This window comes from Trachemys scripta, chromosome 1 (assembly GCF_013100865.1).
Source record: "Trachemys scripta elegans isolate TJP31775 chromosome 1, CAS_Tse_1.0, whole genome shotgun sequence".
NCBI classification, from domain to species: Eukaryota; Metazoa; Chordata; order Testudines; family Emydidae; genus Trachemys; species Trachemys scripta.
Window position 1 is genome coordinate 330,307,178 of NC_048298.1, and position 17,758 is coordinate 330,324,935.

General features: G+C 48.8%; 2 protein-coding genes across 4 annotated transcripts in view; both read left to right on the forward strand.

Moving 5' to 3' along the window:
- The first annotated feature begins 4,940 nt into the window (after positions 1-4,940).
- Positions 4,941-10,486, forward strand: KCTD14 (potassium channel tetramerization domain containing 14). Its single transcript, XM_034759695.1, has 2 exons — positions 4,941-5,471; positions 8,836-10,486. Exons 1-2 carry the CDS (start codon positions 5,412-5,414, stop codon positions 9,505-9,507), a joined length of 732 nt encoding a protein of 243 aa, XP_034615586.1. The 5' UTR covers positions 4,941-5,411; the 3' UTR covers positions 9,508-10,486.
- A 5,151-nt stretch (positions 10,487-15,637) lies between these two features.
- INTS4 (integrator complex subunit 4) overlaps positions 15,638-17,758 on the forward strand; it is a 52,844-nt gene continuing 50,723 nt past the window's right edge. For 2 of the 3 annotated variants that reach the window (XM_034759097.1, XM_034759096.1), the window contains exons 1-2: positions 15,638-15,803; positions 16,267-16,458. In XM_034759097.1, coding sequence (XP_034614988.1) covers positions 15,750-15,803; positions 16,267-16,458 — 246 coding nt within the window. In that variant the 5' untranslated portion in view covers positions 15,638-15,749. Of the gene's footprint in view, positions 15,804-16,263; positions 16,459-17,758 lie in introns of all 3 variants that reach the window. The other variant, XM_034759095.1, reaches the window with a different exon arrangement.

A 17,758-nucleotide genomic window follows, 5' to 3' on the forward strand; every position in this document is an offset into this window, starting at 1 on the left:
GCACTGTAGTAGGGATTCCATGTTTTAACATTCAAAAAAATAGGACACTCCACAGGGAGGGAGGGTAGCCCCACCCTGCCCCCATCCACTCCCTCCGACTGTCCCCCACAGAAACCCCAACCCATCCACCCCCCTTGCTCCCTGTCCCCTGATCACCCCCTCCCGGGACCCCTGCCCCAACTGCCCCCCAGGACCCCACCCCTATCTAAGCCCCACTGGTCCTTGTCCCCTGATTGCCCCCTCCCGGGACCCCACCCCCATCTAAGCCTCCCTTCTCCTTGTCCCCAACTGCCCCCTCCTGAGACTCCCCCCAGGACCCCACCCCCTACCTGTCCCCTGACAAACCCCGGGACTCCCATGCCTATCCAACTGCTGCCTGTCCCCTGACTGCCCCCCAGAACCCCTGACCCATCCAAGCCCCCCTTCTCCCTGTCCCTTGACTGCCCCCCTGGAACCTCCTACCCCTTCTCCAACCCCCCAGCCCCCTTACCGTGCCACTCAGACCAGTGTGTCTGGCTTCGCGCAGCGCCAGACACGCTGCTGCATACATGCGGCCGTGCTCCCCTGCGGAGTGACACCTCCCCCCCCCCCCACCCCAGCACCTGCCTTCCAGATTTGAACATCTCAAAATTCAGGAGTGCTCAAGCTCAGTTTGGGCAGCTGTTACTTCATTTCTCCCAAATCAAATATACTGATCCACTATAACTTGCTGTAGAAAAAGTAAGATAAAATTGAGCAAGAAATGCTTCCCAGTGGTTATTAGGACTGGAATTGCTATTTTCAACAGCCATTGCCTTTTGTTTGTTTGTTTGTTTAAAAGGAAGACAGTGATATTGCATTGGCAAATTCCCCGTAAAAAGAAAGAGTGGAACAAAAGAATAACAAAGGCACCTCAACTTTTCCTCATTTATGTAGGACAGTCTTATAATATGCATCCAGATATCCTCCAATCACACAAGCTGAAAATTGTTCCACTTTACTGTAGTTCTGTAACCATATGGGAACCAATCTGTCTGTATTCTGTGCACATCCAAAATTCCTGCTGAATGACTGGCCCTGGGAGCGAGTTACCAGTGACCCAAGGCTGCAGCGGAAGGAGGGTGCAGGTGCGGCGGGGAGGGAGAGCCCAGGGCTGGGGTGGCAGGGAGTGTGTGTGGGCGGGGAGAGCCCAGGGCTGGGGCAGCAGGGGGTGCAGGTCGGGGGGGCAGAACCCAGGGCTGGGGAAGCAGGGGGGTGCGGCAAGGAGCCCAGGGCTGGGACGGGGGGCAGCCAAAATTTTTTTTGCTTGGGGCGGCAAAAAACCTAGAGCCGGCCCTGCTGAGGGGGCCTGAGTTCCTAAGTCAAGATAGAGTTGATCTGGTTTGTGGTGTCATCTGTTTAAAAGCAACTGGAACTGGCTTAATCAACTAGTGATGTCTGCAGGGTGCCATCAGGCCTCCTGAGAACATGTACACAATGGGCCTCACTTGGCCACCGAGAACAGTTCCAGCACACAATACTCACGGTTCTCTGCAGAGACGAGGAACCAGCCAGGACACAAACACGGGCACAAGGGGGGCTAAGTTTGTTGGAGGGGGAAGGCAAAAGCAATATTCTATCAAACATCATTCAGTTTTACCCATCAACAGCTGGCCACATCCTCAGGTTCCTGAGGCTTGGGCTGTGACCTTCGTGGTCCTGCTAGATTGGGCCTGCTCAGTTAACAGTGCTAAGAACTCTCCTCTCCTTCAGGCTGGCGGACAGAGCAATTGGGGAAGCAGCTTTCAGTGATTCTCCGGGTAACAGCTCGCCGAGCGCTTCTTGCCAATGCACAGCCCAACATAGAGATCCGGGCTGACATTGCAGTTCAATACAATGCACATTCCAGCTTCTAGGCTGTACTACCCCAAAGGGAGGAACCTAACTAACTGCCCTAACAATGGTTGCCGGGGCTTTCCCTACGGCACATAGAACAGCAGCTGCAATGGTGGGAAACCCAGGAACCTCGTCACTATGGAGCCTTTCAAGCTCTCGGCCTTTTTTCCCTTTCCCAAGGGAGAGTGAGACGTGAACCAACAGGCTGTGAGAAGCTATGGAAGAGCACAGTCAATGTTTGGGAGGGAATTAGAGCCCTCTCTCAGATCTGCCTCTCTCATCCCCCCAAAAACATTGACTGTGCTCTTCCAGGTCATTGTTTGCTCTCCCCTCACCTTCCCCAGTAGCCTCCCTTTGATGGGGAGGAAAAGAGAAGAGCACCAGGCTGCAAAAGCAACTGTTTCCACGTCGTGCTAGTGCAGAGGACTTTGTTCCAGAGTCAGACACTGACAGTTCTAAGCCTCTTGCAGGAATAAATTGCAGCCCCGCAGCGTGGAGGGCTACAGCCAAACAGGCCAGACCAGTGGGCCCACTGTCTCTGGTGGGGCCAGTATTAGCTGCTTCAGAGGCAGGTGTACAATGCCCACAACTCTGCAGTGACGTGCTCCCTGGGGAGAAAGCCGGGGCGGGGGAGGTTCCTTAAACCCATTTCAAACAGGAGTGACTTGGCAGTTGGAAATCAAAAACCCATAACAAAAAAATCCAACTGGGAGAAGCTCATATACTAGACGGTGAAACAGCATCTTAAAACAAGCCATGCAAGCTCAGCAGCAGAGTAACAACAATCCTACGTCTCAAGAGACACGGCGCCTTTCAGCCAAACAACTCAAAATGCTTCACAAACACTGATCTGGATTCTTCAGGGTCACATGCTGCTGTAAGTAACCCCAGCATAAAGCAGGGGTAAGAAAATGGAGACTGAGGACCAGGAACTGTAACCCCTTCAAGAAGCTGGTCCACCAGAGGAAAATAGCCTACTACTGCTACCACCTTTGCTTGAGTGGGGGAGATCTGTGCTGTGTTGTTGAAAGGCCTGTGTTCAGGTCCTGAGGAGGGCCATAAGCACCCCTGATTTTGGTTTTGCAAAATCCTGCTGATGAGCTTTAACAAAGCTAACCTCTCCCCCCTTTATTTGCCATGCTCTAGTTCAGGGGGGTTCAACCTTTTTCTTTCGGAGGGCCCGCCAACATGCTATAAAAACTTCATGGCCCACCTGTGCCACAACAACCGTTTTCTGCATATCCAGTAGATTAAAAGCCAGGGCCTGCGTTAGGGGGTAGCAAGCAGTGCAATTGCCCAGGGCCCCATGTCACAGGAGGCTCCACGAAGCCTCGGCTTTGATTTCAGCCCCCGGTGGTGGGGCTCGGGCTTTAGCTTTCTGCCCTGGGCCCCGCAAGTCGAACACTGGCCCCTTTCTGGTTTATTTTGATTGACCCCCTGAAACCTGCTCGGGGCCCCCGGCCTCCTGGTTAAAAACCACTGCTCTAGTTAAAAGTTTGCAAAGGTAGAGAGGTGAGGTTCCAATCCTCCAGCTGCTGGAACAGAGGCCCACGACTCCAGTAACAAAAACTCACTGTACAGAACAAACTTTGAATTTATATCAGTCAACAGCTTCAGGTTTACAAGTGAATTAAATCCAGGATGTTTGAAAGGCATAAGTGAGCTGTCCCCATGTAAGAATGGGATTTGCAAAAATCAGTGACCTAGAAAATTCAGACCTGCCAACTCTCACTGTTTTGCAGTGAGTCTTGATTGTTTATGTGTTAAGAGACTCACACAACCTCCTACCTCCAAGGACATCTCAAGTTTCACTGCAGTCAGCTCTGTTAACTCTTGAGGCCTGGCAAAGAGAAAATCCAAGCACTGCACTAAAAAGAATGCATAGTTACTCAGACATCTCTGGGGAAAAATGGTTACAGCTGTGCAGGAAGCTCTGAACATAACCTAGCGGCATGTCACACTCACCTGGTCTGGGTTGCATCATAAAATCAAGACTTGGGCCAAGTTCAATGAAAGGTTCACTCAAGTGCATGAGTCATTCAGTGGAACCTGGGCCTAGCTTTGATCAAGACTTGGCTGATGATGGGTTTCATTTCAAAAACTAGTGACACAGGGCAAATTCAAATCTCTTTCACTTTGTGCTGCAAGTTTCTTTCTGGACCAAACCTTAAAGCCTGGTTCTCGCAGGGGGAGAGGGATGCACACCCACACAAAGCAAGACCAAAAAAGAGTTGGCATGAACATTTGCAAACTGACACAGTCCAGCTGTGGGAATGATGCACAAAGAATGACAGACAGACAGACTAGGGAAAGGACATACTGGCCTCCAGCGTAACAGGAACACCTCAAAAAATCTGGAGCAGAGATGAGACCGTACTGCAAGATTCTACTATGGATCTGAATTTCAGCAACGTTTTTGGGTCAGGTCTTGGATTCAGCACTCTCCCTCCTTTTAGGGTGACCAGATAGCAAGTGGGAATAATTGGGATACTTTTTCCCCCCTGCAAGATAGAGGGGGAATAGTTGCATATATAAGACAAAGCCCCTAATAGTAGGTCAATCCCGATAATAGCAGGACATCTGGTCACCCTATCTCCTTTGGAGTTCCTGTTTATATTCACTTTTCTTTGAACCTCTGTGGTTTAAAAATTGGGCTGGAAATCTCATTAGCATAGATCCCCTCCCCTCACGAGTTTTCTGGTGCTGCCTGACTCCAGCTAGGCTGGCAATACCACAACCAAGGAATTTCTGGTACTTTCCACCTTTGATCCCAGGTGAATCCAGGTGTATCAAAAATGGGGTGAGGCGGGAATGTTAACCCAAACATTTGTGAACTCTCAAAAACGGTTCAGGGGTGAGTTGAGCTTCGGCTCTGGTCTTATTTTACCTGCACCAATTAATGAATGTCGGAGCACCCCAGGAAACACAGCCACGTATGGACATCCGAGTCTTAACATGTTGGCCAGAGCGCATGTGAGCTATGGGATGTATGGTTCAGACTAACCCACGTACTGTGTCTTTAAACAGAGCGAGGAGGCCGAAGGGCTGGGACAGCAGGGTGTAACCAGTTCAGCCAGACAGTCGTCACACATGGCAGTGCTCCCGGACAGGCTCTGTGCATTGGAAGGGATTATCTGGGGTTTAGTCACTGCACTGGTATCACAGGCGGATGCACTGGGCACCCAGCCCAGGTCCACCCTGCCCCTCACAAGGTGTTGTGCGCTACTTGCCAGAGGACTGATGAATACACACTTCCGCTTGCAGGCTCAGCCCTCTGCTCTGTCACACCTGTAAGCTTTGGCACAGCAGCACCTGAGCAAACTTGGGCCGTTCAGACAGCGGCTGGACTGGAGTCACATACAGGAGCCGAGAACAGACCTGAGCCACTGCACAGAAGCGGAGGGAGAATTAGAGAGGGGAGCCTGGAGCTATCCTGTACCCCTTGGCAGAAGCCAGGAGAGAGTCAGAGAGAAGCCCTGTTCTGAGGGCCAAGCAGCAAGTTCCTCTTGTACCTCTGAGCCACCCGCTCCCTTCCTTTGCCTGCAGGCCTGGGGGAGATGAGCATTTCATCAGAGCACCGATCCCTTGGGAAACAAGTCACGAGCAGCCTACAAACGGTGAGTGGGCCTGGCAATGTTCTGTCTGGTGGGGGTCTCAGCGGTTTGCGGGTGGGAACAGCATCCCCCTTTGCCCCATTCTGGATGTTACACTGCTTTTAGCCTGCTTGCCATTTCTGAGACTTTGGGGTCAGCCAGCACCCAGAGATGGGACCCAGTCCATTCTGAGCAAATTGGTGCCTCCAGCTTAGACACAAGAGTGCTGGCAATGACACAGCCTGCACTAGGCAGTGATTTCTGCTCCTGAACTGAAGGGTTTAACTTGTTTTTGTTGGAAAATTAAAAAAAAAAAAAAAAAGACCCAAACTTCGCTTGCTCGGTGTGGTGTTATATACTTGACAATTGCAACAAAATTATCCTAGCATTTTAGATTTGCAGAACATCGACACCAGACTAGCATAGCAGGTTCGCTAATTCATGCTAATGTTAAGGACACCTAGGTCAGGTCTACACTAGGAAATTAGGTTGGTATAACTATGTCGTTCAGGGTATGAAAAATCCAAATCCCTGAGCAACACAGTTGAATCGACCTAACCCCCGGTGTGGACAGCGCTAAATCAGCAGGAGAATTCACCTCTTGGGGAGACAGAGTACCTACCACAGTGCAGGTAGCGTCTTCACTGAAGTGCTACAGTGGCATAGCTGCCACTAAGTGTAGACTAGCCCTTAGTGAGAGTCACCAATAATAATACCCAGCTGTTATATAACCGTTGTCATCAGGAGATTTCAAAGTGCTTGACAAAGGAAGTCAGTATCATAATCCCCATTTTATAGATTGGGCAACTGAGGCAAAGAGCTGGGACATAACTTGTCTAAGGCCAGTGGCAGAGCCAGGACGACAACCTAGATCTCCTGAGTCCAAAGCTAATGCTGTCACCACTAGGCCACATTACCAAGGGTTACTAATTAGTGAATAACCAAATAAAGATGGTAAAATTATTAAGAAAGCCGCACTAGTGAATGTAAAACATGTTAATTTTGTTTGACAGAGTAGTTTGCTGTTTGTCATTGACGACAACCCTTTGTAAAAGTTTCTGTAAAAGGAATGAAGACTCAGGAGTATAAGACCTTACTTCCCGGCCCTGCTGTTCGATCTTTGCTGGGAAGTGGGGTGAAATTGCTAGTTTTCAGGTGGACTTACTGGGTTTGTGGGCTAGTGTGAAAACATGGAGTGAGGTTCCACTATATAAATATTGCTGGGCCTTGGTCTCCTTTTCTCTGCACCTGTTGCAGTCATTTACGCCTCTGTCAGGTGGGTGTGAAATGCTTCCCCCTGTGAATGACACCATTGTACACCCATTTTGCTTTGGTGTAAGTGACTGTGCAAGGTGCAGGGCAATGGAGAATCAGGTCCTTTTTATTTCACTGTTCCTTTGGACCTAAGCTTATATGTAACCTTCATGTTCCCCCTACATTTTCTGGCTACAGGCCCAATTCTGAGCACCCAGAACCTGACCTAGCAAAGAACTTTAAGCTTGTGATGAGTTCTGAGGGAGTTGATCCTTGCATGATCAAGCCCTGTGTGCATGAAAAAGAGCAGATGAGTGACTAGGTGTGGTCGTAGCAGTATAATGCATGTGACTTGCATTCCAGGTGTAATTGTTTTAGAGAACACAAACCTGCTTCGTCCCTTTTAAATAAACAAGAAAACCATCTCTCCCCCCACACACACACACTTTGCTGCACTGAGCTAGGGTTATCATATTTAAAAAATAAAAAAAGAGGACACATCTGCCCCTGCCTTCCCTGCCAGCTCAGGACTCCAGCACCCTGTCTTGCTGAGCCAGATACGCCCATCTGCTCTGACACAGACCCAGGGTCTGAACCACGTGCCCCAAAGCTGCAGGTTTACCTGAAAGCAGCTTACAGAAGTGTTCCTGTCTTTACCACTCAGATGCCCAACTCCCAATGGGGTCTAAACCCCAAATAAATCCATTTGACCCTGTATAAAGCTTATACAGGGTAAACGCATAAATTGTTCGCCCTCTATAACACTGATAGAGAGATATGCACAGCTGTTTGCCCCACCCCCAGGTATTACTGTGTACTCTGAGTTAATTAATAAGTAAGAAATGATTGTATTACATACAGAAAGTAGGATTTAAATGGTTCCAAGTAGTAACAGACAGAACAAAGTGAATTACCAAATAAAATAAAATAAAACATGTAAGTCTATGTCTAAGACAACTGAATACAGATAAAACCTCACCACTTCCAGTAAGCTTCCTTTTACAGACTAGTCCCCTTCTAGTCTGGGTCCAGCAATCACTCACACCCCCTGTAGTTAATGCCCTTTGTTCCAGTTTCTTTCAGGTATCCTTAGGGGTGGACGGGCTATCTCTTTAGCCAGCTGAAGACAAAATGGCAGGGGTTTAAATAGACTTTCTCTTGTGGGTGGAGACCCCCTCCTCTCTCATATGCAAAGTCCAGCTCCAAAATGGAGTTTTGGAGTCACATGGGCAAGTCACATATTCATGCATGACTTAGGGTACATCTACACTACAGCGGGGAGTCGATTTAAGATACGCAAATTCAGCTACGTGAATAGCGTAGCTGAATTCGACGTATTGCAGCCGACTTACCCCGTTGTGAGGACGGCGGCAAAATCGACTTCTGCCGCTTTTTGTCGGCGGCGCTTACTACCACCTCCGCTGGTGGAGTTAGAGCGCCGATTTGGATATTGATTGTCGTGTCCCGACGGGACGCGATAAATCGATCCCCGAGAGGTCGATTTCTACCCGCCGATTCAGGCGGGTAGTATAGACCAGACCTTAGTTTCTTGCCACCCAAGCCACATACCTGGGACAGCTCCAATGTGGATTGGCATCTTCAAGTTCATTGTTGGCTTAAGTGGTTCTTGACTGGGCACTTAATTTGCACATTCCTTTCTCAAGAAGCTGACCAAATGCTTTACTAAGGCTATCAAGCAAGTATACAGCCAATATTCCTAACTTAAAGTACAAAAACGATGCATGCATACAAATAGGAGGAATGTATTCAGTAGATCATAACCTTTACATAGGTATATTACATGGCATATGTAGCATAAAACATATTCCAGTTATATCATATATACATTCATAAGCATATTCCCATGAAGCCTTATGGGGTACACCATCACACCTACCTCACAGGGGTGTTGTGTGGAGAAATCCATTACACAGTGTGAGGTGCTTAGATATTATGGCAATGGGGATCATATAAATGTCTTAGACAGACTCTTGGTTAGCTATTAGCAGGATATGAACTCAGATGCAGAGGCGAGCCGTTCTGAGTCCATCCAATAGGGGGCAGTGACAGTTAATTCCAATTTCCCACTGCTCTGACATGTAATGAGTGTGGTATTTTCCCCCTGTGACTGCAGCTGTCACCGATCGTGGAGTTAAACATTGGCGGGGAGGTGTACACAACAACGCTAAGCACCCTGAAGAAACACCCTGGCTCCAAGCTGGCAGACATGTTTACTGGCCAGCCCAAGCTCAGGACAGACACAGAGGGAAGGTTCTTCATTGACAGGCCAGGCACCTATTTTAAGTACATCTTGGAATACCTCCGCAGTAACCAGGTGCCCACCCAGTGCATCCAGGACGTGTATAAAGAGGCATTGTTCTATGACATCGAGCCTCTGGTCAAGCAGCTGGAGGACTCCCCTCAGATTTTTGGGGAGGTGGTGGCAAGGAAGCAGTTTCTGGCCCGCGTGCCCAACTACAGCGAGAACATTGAGCTGATGATTCGCATCGCCAGGGCGGAGGCGGTAGCATCCCGCCAGTCCAGCGTCATCGTGTGTGTGGTCAGGACCGAGGAGGATGCGGTCAAGTGTCACGACTCCCTGAATAACTTGGACATGGATAAGAAATCGGTGGTTAAGTTTGGCCCCTGGAAGGCGACTCCGAGCATTTCTGACCTTTTGGATTGCATTAAAATGGACATTGAAGCCAAAGGATACAAGATTTCCTTCCAGCCCCACATCACAGAGAAAGGCTTCCGGTTCAAATCCTATGATTTCTTCTACAAATTTCTGTTCACCTGGTGGTAGCAAAAGGGAACTCTTGGCAGTGATTTTTAAACGGCTATTAAAATAAATAGACTTCTGTTGTTTTAATACAGAGAATCTCTCAGAGATCAGATTCTGGGATCTGGCCAAACTGCACACTGCACAAGTTGAGATGTGTGTGCAGTGGGGGTGTAAAGCCTCCCCACCCCCATGCTATTCCAAAACTGAGCCTATCATGTACAGGCCTGGTCTTCCTGTGTAAGTCAGAGCAGCCTTAGGCTGATTGCTAACTGACCCGAGGGGCTGAAACCACAGTCGGGACCAGAGCAATATAGGGTGCTCTGGCCTCATCCTCTTTACTCTGATCTCATTCTGTGCAAGCAGCCAGGGCTGGGGGTAGTTTTGCCTCTACACCAGCTCTGGGGCAATAGTCCTGGGACTGAGTTAACCAGATTTACAGCCAGAAACAGCTGTCAGGGTAATACAAAGTAGTTGGAGGATCTGGTACAGAATTTTTACTGTTGCTACACATATACGATAATAGGCAAAAAGAACTTGGCTTGGCTTCTAGATCTCTGGTCGTGTTTGCAGTACTGGGGGGAAATCATCTTTGTAAAGCAGGAAATTAGGTCTGGAAGCGTCATTGAGAGAGAATAAATATGTGAGTACACCAAATCCTCAGTCTGAATATAGCTTAACTCTGAAGGGTATGTCTGCTCTTGGAGCTAGGGATGGGGTGTGTGATTCCCAGTTCGAGGAGACATACCCATGCTAGGTCTGATTGAACTAGCATGCTCAAAGTACAATGTAGTGAGAGTGGCAGGAGGGGCTAACCGCCCTGAGGACATACCCCTCCGAGATCCTAAGAAACATACTCAGGGTGGCTAACCCATCACGCAGCTCGCTCTGCTGCGGCTACATTCTATTTTTAGTGGACTAGCTCAGCGGGAGTTCACGCAGGTATGACTCCTTGAGGAGGGAATCACACGGCTCCAGCTGCAAGTGCAGACATACTCACTGGTCTCTCAGCTACAGCTGTGCATGATCAATGATATGGCTTCAGTTGAAGGAGTTATATGAGCACATGCAACTCAGGGGCAGCTGGTGAACTGTGGGGCAAGTGGGGCATAGCAGAAACCCCCAGGGCTCCTGCACACACAATGCCCCCCCCCCCCCATCCCAGAACTCTGGGTGCTCTTCTCTTCCCCCTCATTCCCACCTTGCTTAACCCTGGCCTCTGAAGTCTCCCTCCTCCCCCCTCCCTTCACCTGAATTTCTCCTTACTCCCCCAGCCCCTGTTCCCCATTAGTCCCAAGCCCCTGAGGCTTCTTCACCTCCTAGGCCAGGAGTGACTGACAGATTTACCCACTCAGCAGAGTGGCTCTTCTCCTGAGCCTCTTGCATTTCTTCTTGATTCCCCGGGGCCTCCCACAGCTCCTTGTTAGTTCCTCCTGCCGCTTCTCCTCTCCTCCAGACTGTGCAGTCAAGATCTGAGAGGAAGCAAGCGGTGGGGATTTTGAGTGGGGTTTGTGGTGCTGGATTCACTGCCCAAGCCACAGGCTGCAGTGACTGCAGAGCGCTCTGAAGCCTTTGGTGGGGGTGGGGCAGTGCCCTAACACCCTCTATACATGAGCTACCACTGCACCCACTGGGCGCTGTGCTCGCTCATGCCAAGGCAAAATTTGGCTCTCTGCTGAGAAAACCAATGCTCTAGCACAGTGGTTCTTTAACACCAGGACCTTGTGTTAAAACAGATAAGGTTTAAGGACCCCTACCTCTCCTCTAGCGGTAAAGGAAAAGGGTGTCAATGCCCAGGTTGGCAACCCACTCTCTAGCAAATATTATTATTATTGATTATTTGTATTGTGCTAGCACTAGGAGCCCCAGTCATGAGGTCCCCATTGAGCTAGGTGTTGTACAAACACAGAACAAAAAGATGGTGTCGGCCCCAAAGGTTTTCCAGTTTAAGTTGAATATGTTCTACTTGTTAATGCAGCAGTGTTTAGCTATTTTTTGTGCCATCAGTTACATCTCTTTGAGTGCTACAAATGAATATGTGCATCAGGAGACATAATGAAACCCCATGATGATTATTAGATGGAGGAGTCCCATAAGGTACTTCCAATAGTACAAACTACAGCCCAGTTCCTACAGTCTCTACTAAAGCAAAACTCCCTTTGACTTCAGTGAAAATGTTGTCTGAGTAGAGGGTGCTGCATTGGGTCCTCTATTGTTTTTTAAAACCTTAATATTCACAAATTTATTTTTATTTATTTTTATACTCAAGACAGCTGATGATTTTAAATTATTTGCTACCCCCAGGATATCTGAAAATCATATTGGTTATTCTAGATCATGGTTACGTTTACTTTTACACTTGAAATATGGGTTGCCTCCTATAAAGGACAATATGTGTTTTGGGATACTAAATAAATACACTTTTAAAAGCCTTTTTGCAGAGTATAAATCTACCTTCTTTATTATCCTCTTAAAAAACCACAAAGCTTTCCTTATACACTACTGGGTTAGAATCTATCTTCATAAAGTGGAGTATAAAATGCCTACATTCTGGTTATTGTTCTTCCAGTGGGGTAAATCAGGACTGAATTCACGTAAGTCAGTGCAGTTACACTGTGTAAAACTGGTGTAAGTGTGAGAAGCTTCAACCCCCTAAAATTTTGAAGACTTGGGCAACATTTTAAAAAGTGACTAACGATTTTGTGTGCCCAAAATCACTTAAAGGGGCCTGGTTCTCAGAAAGTGCTGAGCACCCACTATCACTGGTCGCTTTTGAAAATTTCCGCCCTGATCCACTATGCTTTGCCTTGTGCATTTAGTTCTCAGGGAGTTCCTTACAAGGCCTAGTCCAATGCCCATTGAAATAACAGCCTCCCTTGACTGACTTCAATGGTCAAAGAACCTGATGCTGAGATGTACCACCCTCCTTCAACTCCCACTGTAGTCAATGGGAGTTGAGGGCACTCAACCCTTCACTGGTTCTGGTTCTAGCTCAGTGCTATGTAAAATGTTTGCAAACCAAACCCAAAAGCACATGAAACATACCCAGTTTGGGGTCTGATTACAAACTTAAAACACAGCTCAGGTTTGGGGAAAACACATCCCAAACACAGAATTAAAACCACTTTTTTTGGGGGGGGAATTATTTCTAGACATTATTGGGCCAAATTCACATGTCGCTGGTGCAACTCTACTGACTTCAGTGGGTTCACACAGGAATGACTTTGGCCTGATATAGTCTGTATTAATGTATAGGAATCTAATCTTTTCAAAGAAAGAGAGAGATGAGCCTGAATCAACCTCTCAGAACTGAACACCTCCAAACTTTGTGGGAGAAATGGGTTCCGAATCCATACTCAGATCCAGAACTAATGTCTGAGCCATATTTCTTTGGGAGGCAGAAGACTTGAAGTCTGGATCCCCTTTTAGTTCTTGTATTCACAAAAGGCTATAGTTAAAGATATCAAAACTTCAATGGGAAGCTTTTTCCACCTCCTCCTGACTTCAGCAAAACCAAATGCATCTCCGTGAAATTTTGCATGCCACATCTCATACCAGGATAGAATTTTTCTGGAAAGTTTGGGTCACTTTTATATAACTTCAAATCTTTCCGTTTGGAAAAGAAAAAGGGTAAACTCCAGATGGTTAAGTATGTCTAAGTGCTTTCGAACCGTGGCAGATGGGCAAGGCCAGGACAACTTAAGCAAATATGTTTCACCCTTATTTACTTAACCTACATCAAATACTCACAAAACACAATTAAAGATAATTCTCCTGCCACAGTATAATAGTAAATCTCATAGACTGATATCCTAGAATTTGAAAGTCATGTTTCATAAAGAAATCAGTAAAACTAGTCTTTTGGAGATATCCTATCTCCTAGAACTGGAAGGGACCTTGAAAGGTCATCAAGTCCAGCCCCCTGCCTTCACTAGCAGGACCAAGTACTGATTTTGCCCCAGATCCCTAAGTGGCCCCCTCAAGGATTGAACTCACAACCCTGGGTTTAGCAGGCCAATGCTCAAACCACTGAGCTATCCTCTCCCTGGAAAAAAAAAAAAAGCAAGACAGTCTTTTATATATTTTAACATTTTTCAGTCCACCTTGTAGCTACTCTCAGAGTATATGTGCAGGTATTTATGAAAACATGTTATTGAGAACAGTAACAGGAATGAATTTCCCTTCTGTATCACTAAATTGAACTGAAATACTCTTCCCACAGAGAAATTCAGACTGGAAACAAAGCTTACATTTTTAATAGTAAGTGGGTTATAGTCCAAAAAAGCTTATGCCCAAATAAATTTGTTAGTCTCTAAGGTGCCACAAGGACTCTTTGTTGTTTTTGCTGATACAGACTAACACAGCTACCCCTCTGAAATATGGCTACCCTCATTTTTAATAGTGAGCATAATAAACAATTGGAATACTTTATCAAAGGTTGTGGTGAATCCTCCATCAGTGGCAAAGTTTAAATCACGATTAGATGTTTTTCTAAAAGATCTGCTCAATTCAAACAGGAATTATTTGTGGGAACTCCTACACCCTGTGTTACACAGGAGGTCAGATTAGATGATCACAATGGTCCTTTCTGGGCTTGGAATCTATGACTCTATGTCAGTGGTTCCCAAACTTTAACAACTTGTGAACCCCTTTCACTAAAATGTCAAGTCTTGCGAACCCCCTCCTAAAAATGAATATTTCCAGGGATTTTCTCCTTTACCTGAGTATAAATGATAAAAGCAGTGATCTTGGAAATATAAAATTTGTTGTTATGACATGCTTATCACACACTATTTATTATTAATTATTTATCATTATAGTATTTTTATTACATTATGAAAACGGCAACACTCTTCTAAGATCTCACTTTCATAGCTTGTATCACTTTGAATAAGCCTGTTATAAAACACGGCACCTATTTTTCATCAAGGAATATCAGATGTGAAACAGCATGAAAGTATTTAAGAAGCCAACTCAGAGAGTTCCTCCTACACAAGCATTCAGGTCTTGAGCAGTCCAGGCAAACAATGCACGTTACAACAAAGCTTAAACTTGTTCTTCATAATAATTTTAAAAACAATACTAGCTGCTTATTTCATTTTTAAAATAGCAAAAAATATCCACCTCCGTTTCCATTTCTTAAAAGGAGTCTTGAAGTTTAAATCTCTTCAGTGTAATAGATATTCTTGCTTTGATCTGTTTAGCTCTTGGAAGTTCAGAGGCTCCAGGCTGCTGGCCACGTGCTGCCCGGGGTCCCTAGGAACAGCTCTATCCGCCATTAGGGAATTTTTTCCCGAGAATCCCCTGTAACATTTCGTGAACCCAGTTTGGGAACCACTGCTCTATGTCAGACATCTCCAAACTGTGAGGTGTAAGCCCGTAGGGGGCAGCAGAGGAACAGTTGGGGGTGGCGAGGCAGCTGGGCTATTGCCCACAGGGGATGGGGAGGGAGTGCCACCCAGCCCCCAGCTCTGCTCCAACCCCATCCCGTCACAGCCCTGGCTCCCAACCCTCCGCCTGACCCTGTCCCCAGCCACAGCACGGCTCTGCACACGACTGGGGGCCCGGCTGCTGGCTCCCAACATGGCCCTGCTGCAGCTCCACTCCTAGCCCCGCTCCCACTCCCAGCCTTGGTCCCTGACCACGGCTCCGTCCCTGGCCCCAGCTGCAGCCCCGGCCCCCGGAGCCGCAGCCTCACTCCTGGCCCTCAAAAGTTTGGGGACACTGCTCTGTGGGGTCACCCCACTCAGGCAACAGCCCGAGGAAATGTCCTCACACGATGCCTGGAAGGACATAACAATTCGGGCCCCTCTTGGACCCCGAGGGGAATAAATGGGTTAGCGACACACACACAGCACCCCGAACACGACCAGAGACATCTCTTTATGGGGTAACAAAAGACCCAATGAATTAAAACAAAAATCTGTCAGGAAATTAAAAATGTGGAGCCAGACCCTGAGCTCTGCGGATCTGCCCCAGCTGAGACTCTGGCCTGGGGTCCCGATCTGCACCACAGCCTGACCCATTGACTCAAGGCCAGGGTGGGAGCTCCAGGCCTCCCTCTCGCCTGGGATTCACTGGCCATAGAGAGGAGACCTCCCAGTGTCTAGGAAGGACCGTTTCTTTTCCCGTCATCGTCAGCATCTCCATGGTTTCGTTTCCGGGTGCGGGGGGAAGGAGAAGGAGAAGGAGGGTACGGTACCCTACGGTGGCTGAGGCGGCTCACGCCCTGCCGAAGGCGAACGGCGGCGGTGGCGGGGCTTAGCATGGCGGCGCACCTGAAGAAGCGGGTGTATGAGGAGTTCACTAAGGTCGTCCAGGTAATGGGCGAAGTCTGGAGCACGAGGGGGAGGCTTGGGAAGGGGACTCCCCCGGGGGGAGGGGCCCGGCCCCTGCCCGAGCAGGGCGACGCCTGGGCGGCTTGGGGTTGCAGGAAAGCCCGCTGGAAGCCTGAGGCCTAGCACTGAAGGGCCTCCCAGCCCTGGCTCCGGGAGAGGCCTCAGGCGGCTGCTGCTCTTCTGGGACCTCTAGTGCTGGGAGGGCAGCACCGGGGAGCCGGGCAGCTGCCAGCCACCCCGGGGACCCCTTCGGTGGGGGGGTGCCCCCGTGAGGGCCCGAGGGACGCCTCCGGAGCGGGGTCTCCCCAGGGCAGAGGGCTCAGGGGACCCTGGGGCAGGGCAGGGCCCGCCCCAAGCGGTGGGTCTGCTGCTCCAGTGACGGAGGGGCTGGGGCTCCCCGCTGTCGGGATGTGCCGCCTCACGCCGTGTCATTGCCCCGCAGCAGCAGCATGAAGAGATCTCCGCCAAGAAGCTGCGGCTGACCAAGCCCAGTAAGTCGGCAGCGCTCCACGTAGATCTGTGTAAGGCCACTTCGCCGGCAGACGCCCTGCAGTACCTGCTTCAGTTTGCCAGGAAGCCAGTGGAGGCGGAAAGCGTGGAAGGAGTTGTCAGAATCTTGCTGGAGCATTATTACAAGGTAGGGAAATGGGGTTCCGGGGAGCAACCTGCAGGACGCTTACAGCAGCAGGAAATGGAAGCACCTTTGTACAGTTATATTTCCTGACATGGTTCTGGTTGGAGGGATGTGTGGTTCAAGCGTTTGGTGATAGAATGTGGAGTTTCTAAGAGCTGGACCACACTAACCCCCCAGTTCGAACTAAGATACGCAACTTCGGCTACATGAGTAACGTAGCTGAAGTCGAAGTATCTTAGTTCGAACTACAAGGTACTTACCGCAGGTCCACACGCGGCAGGCAGGCTCCCCCGTCGACTCCGCGTGCTCCTCTCGTGGAGCAGGAGTACCGGTGTCGACAGCGAGCACTTTCGGGATCGATTTATCGCGTCTAGACAAGAGGCGATAAATCGATCCCAGAAGATCGATTGCTTACCGCCAAACCCGGAGGTAAGTATAGACGTACGCTTAGAGTACACGGGATTTTGGAGCGAACTTCCCCAGGCTGGGTTGACAGACTTGGGTTAGCCGGACTCCTGCTAATAAAATAACTGTATAGATAATGCTTTGAAGTTGCTGCTTGGGATCTGAAGTGTAGGGAGGTGGATGAACTTCAGAGCACTCTGGTATTACTGTATCCCATTGATTTTCATCAGTCCACCAAGTTTCTACCGTATGATGCCTGTTATATCAATATCCTCATTTAATACCTGGCACTCAAGTTCACACACCTTAGTGTTTAAACTTCTTGTGTTTGTATACCAGCACTTATAAAATCTGCAATTGAATGGAACTCTTTTTCATTTGACTGTTTCTCTTCGGTTCCCACCTGTACTTTATTAGCTTCTATCCTCTTCTTCTTACTAAGATGATAGGGTATCCCCTATCCCTATCCCTTTTAATCCTCCCCAATGGATGTGGTTGTCCAAACTGTGTGTTCCTCTCAGAGGTGAAAGTAAGCTGGTACGATACAGTAAGGCGTACCTGCAAGAGCCAGTACGCTGTGCTGGACCAGACTGGCTTCCCCAGGGTGGCGATGTAAAGGACCCGGGGCTCTGCTGCGGGGAGCCCCGGGCCCTTTACATTGCCGCCGGAGCCCTGCTGCCGCTACCCCGGGGCTCCAGCAGCAGGGATCCCCGCAGCGGCCAGAGCCGCGGGACCTTTAAATCGCCTCTGAGCCCCTGGTCTCTCAGCCGCCTCTGCAGCTGAGAGCTCCGGTGGTGATTTAAAGGCCCCAGGGCTCCCAGTTGCAGCCGGAGCCCCGGGGCCTTTAAATCTTCATTTAAAGGGCCTGGGTATTTAAAGGCCCCGCCTCTTCCGGCTG

Excerpts from the sequence above, each read along its gene's own strand:
- KCTD14 (XM_034759695.1), top strand. The coding sequence starts at position 5,412 with ATGAGCATTTCATCAGAGCACCGATCCCTTGGGAAACAAGTCACGAGC. Across the intron at positions 5,472-8,835 it reads TCACGAGCAGCCTACAAACG|CTGTCACCGATCGTGGAGTT; the intron begins GTGAGTGGGCCT and ends CTGTGACTGCAG.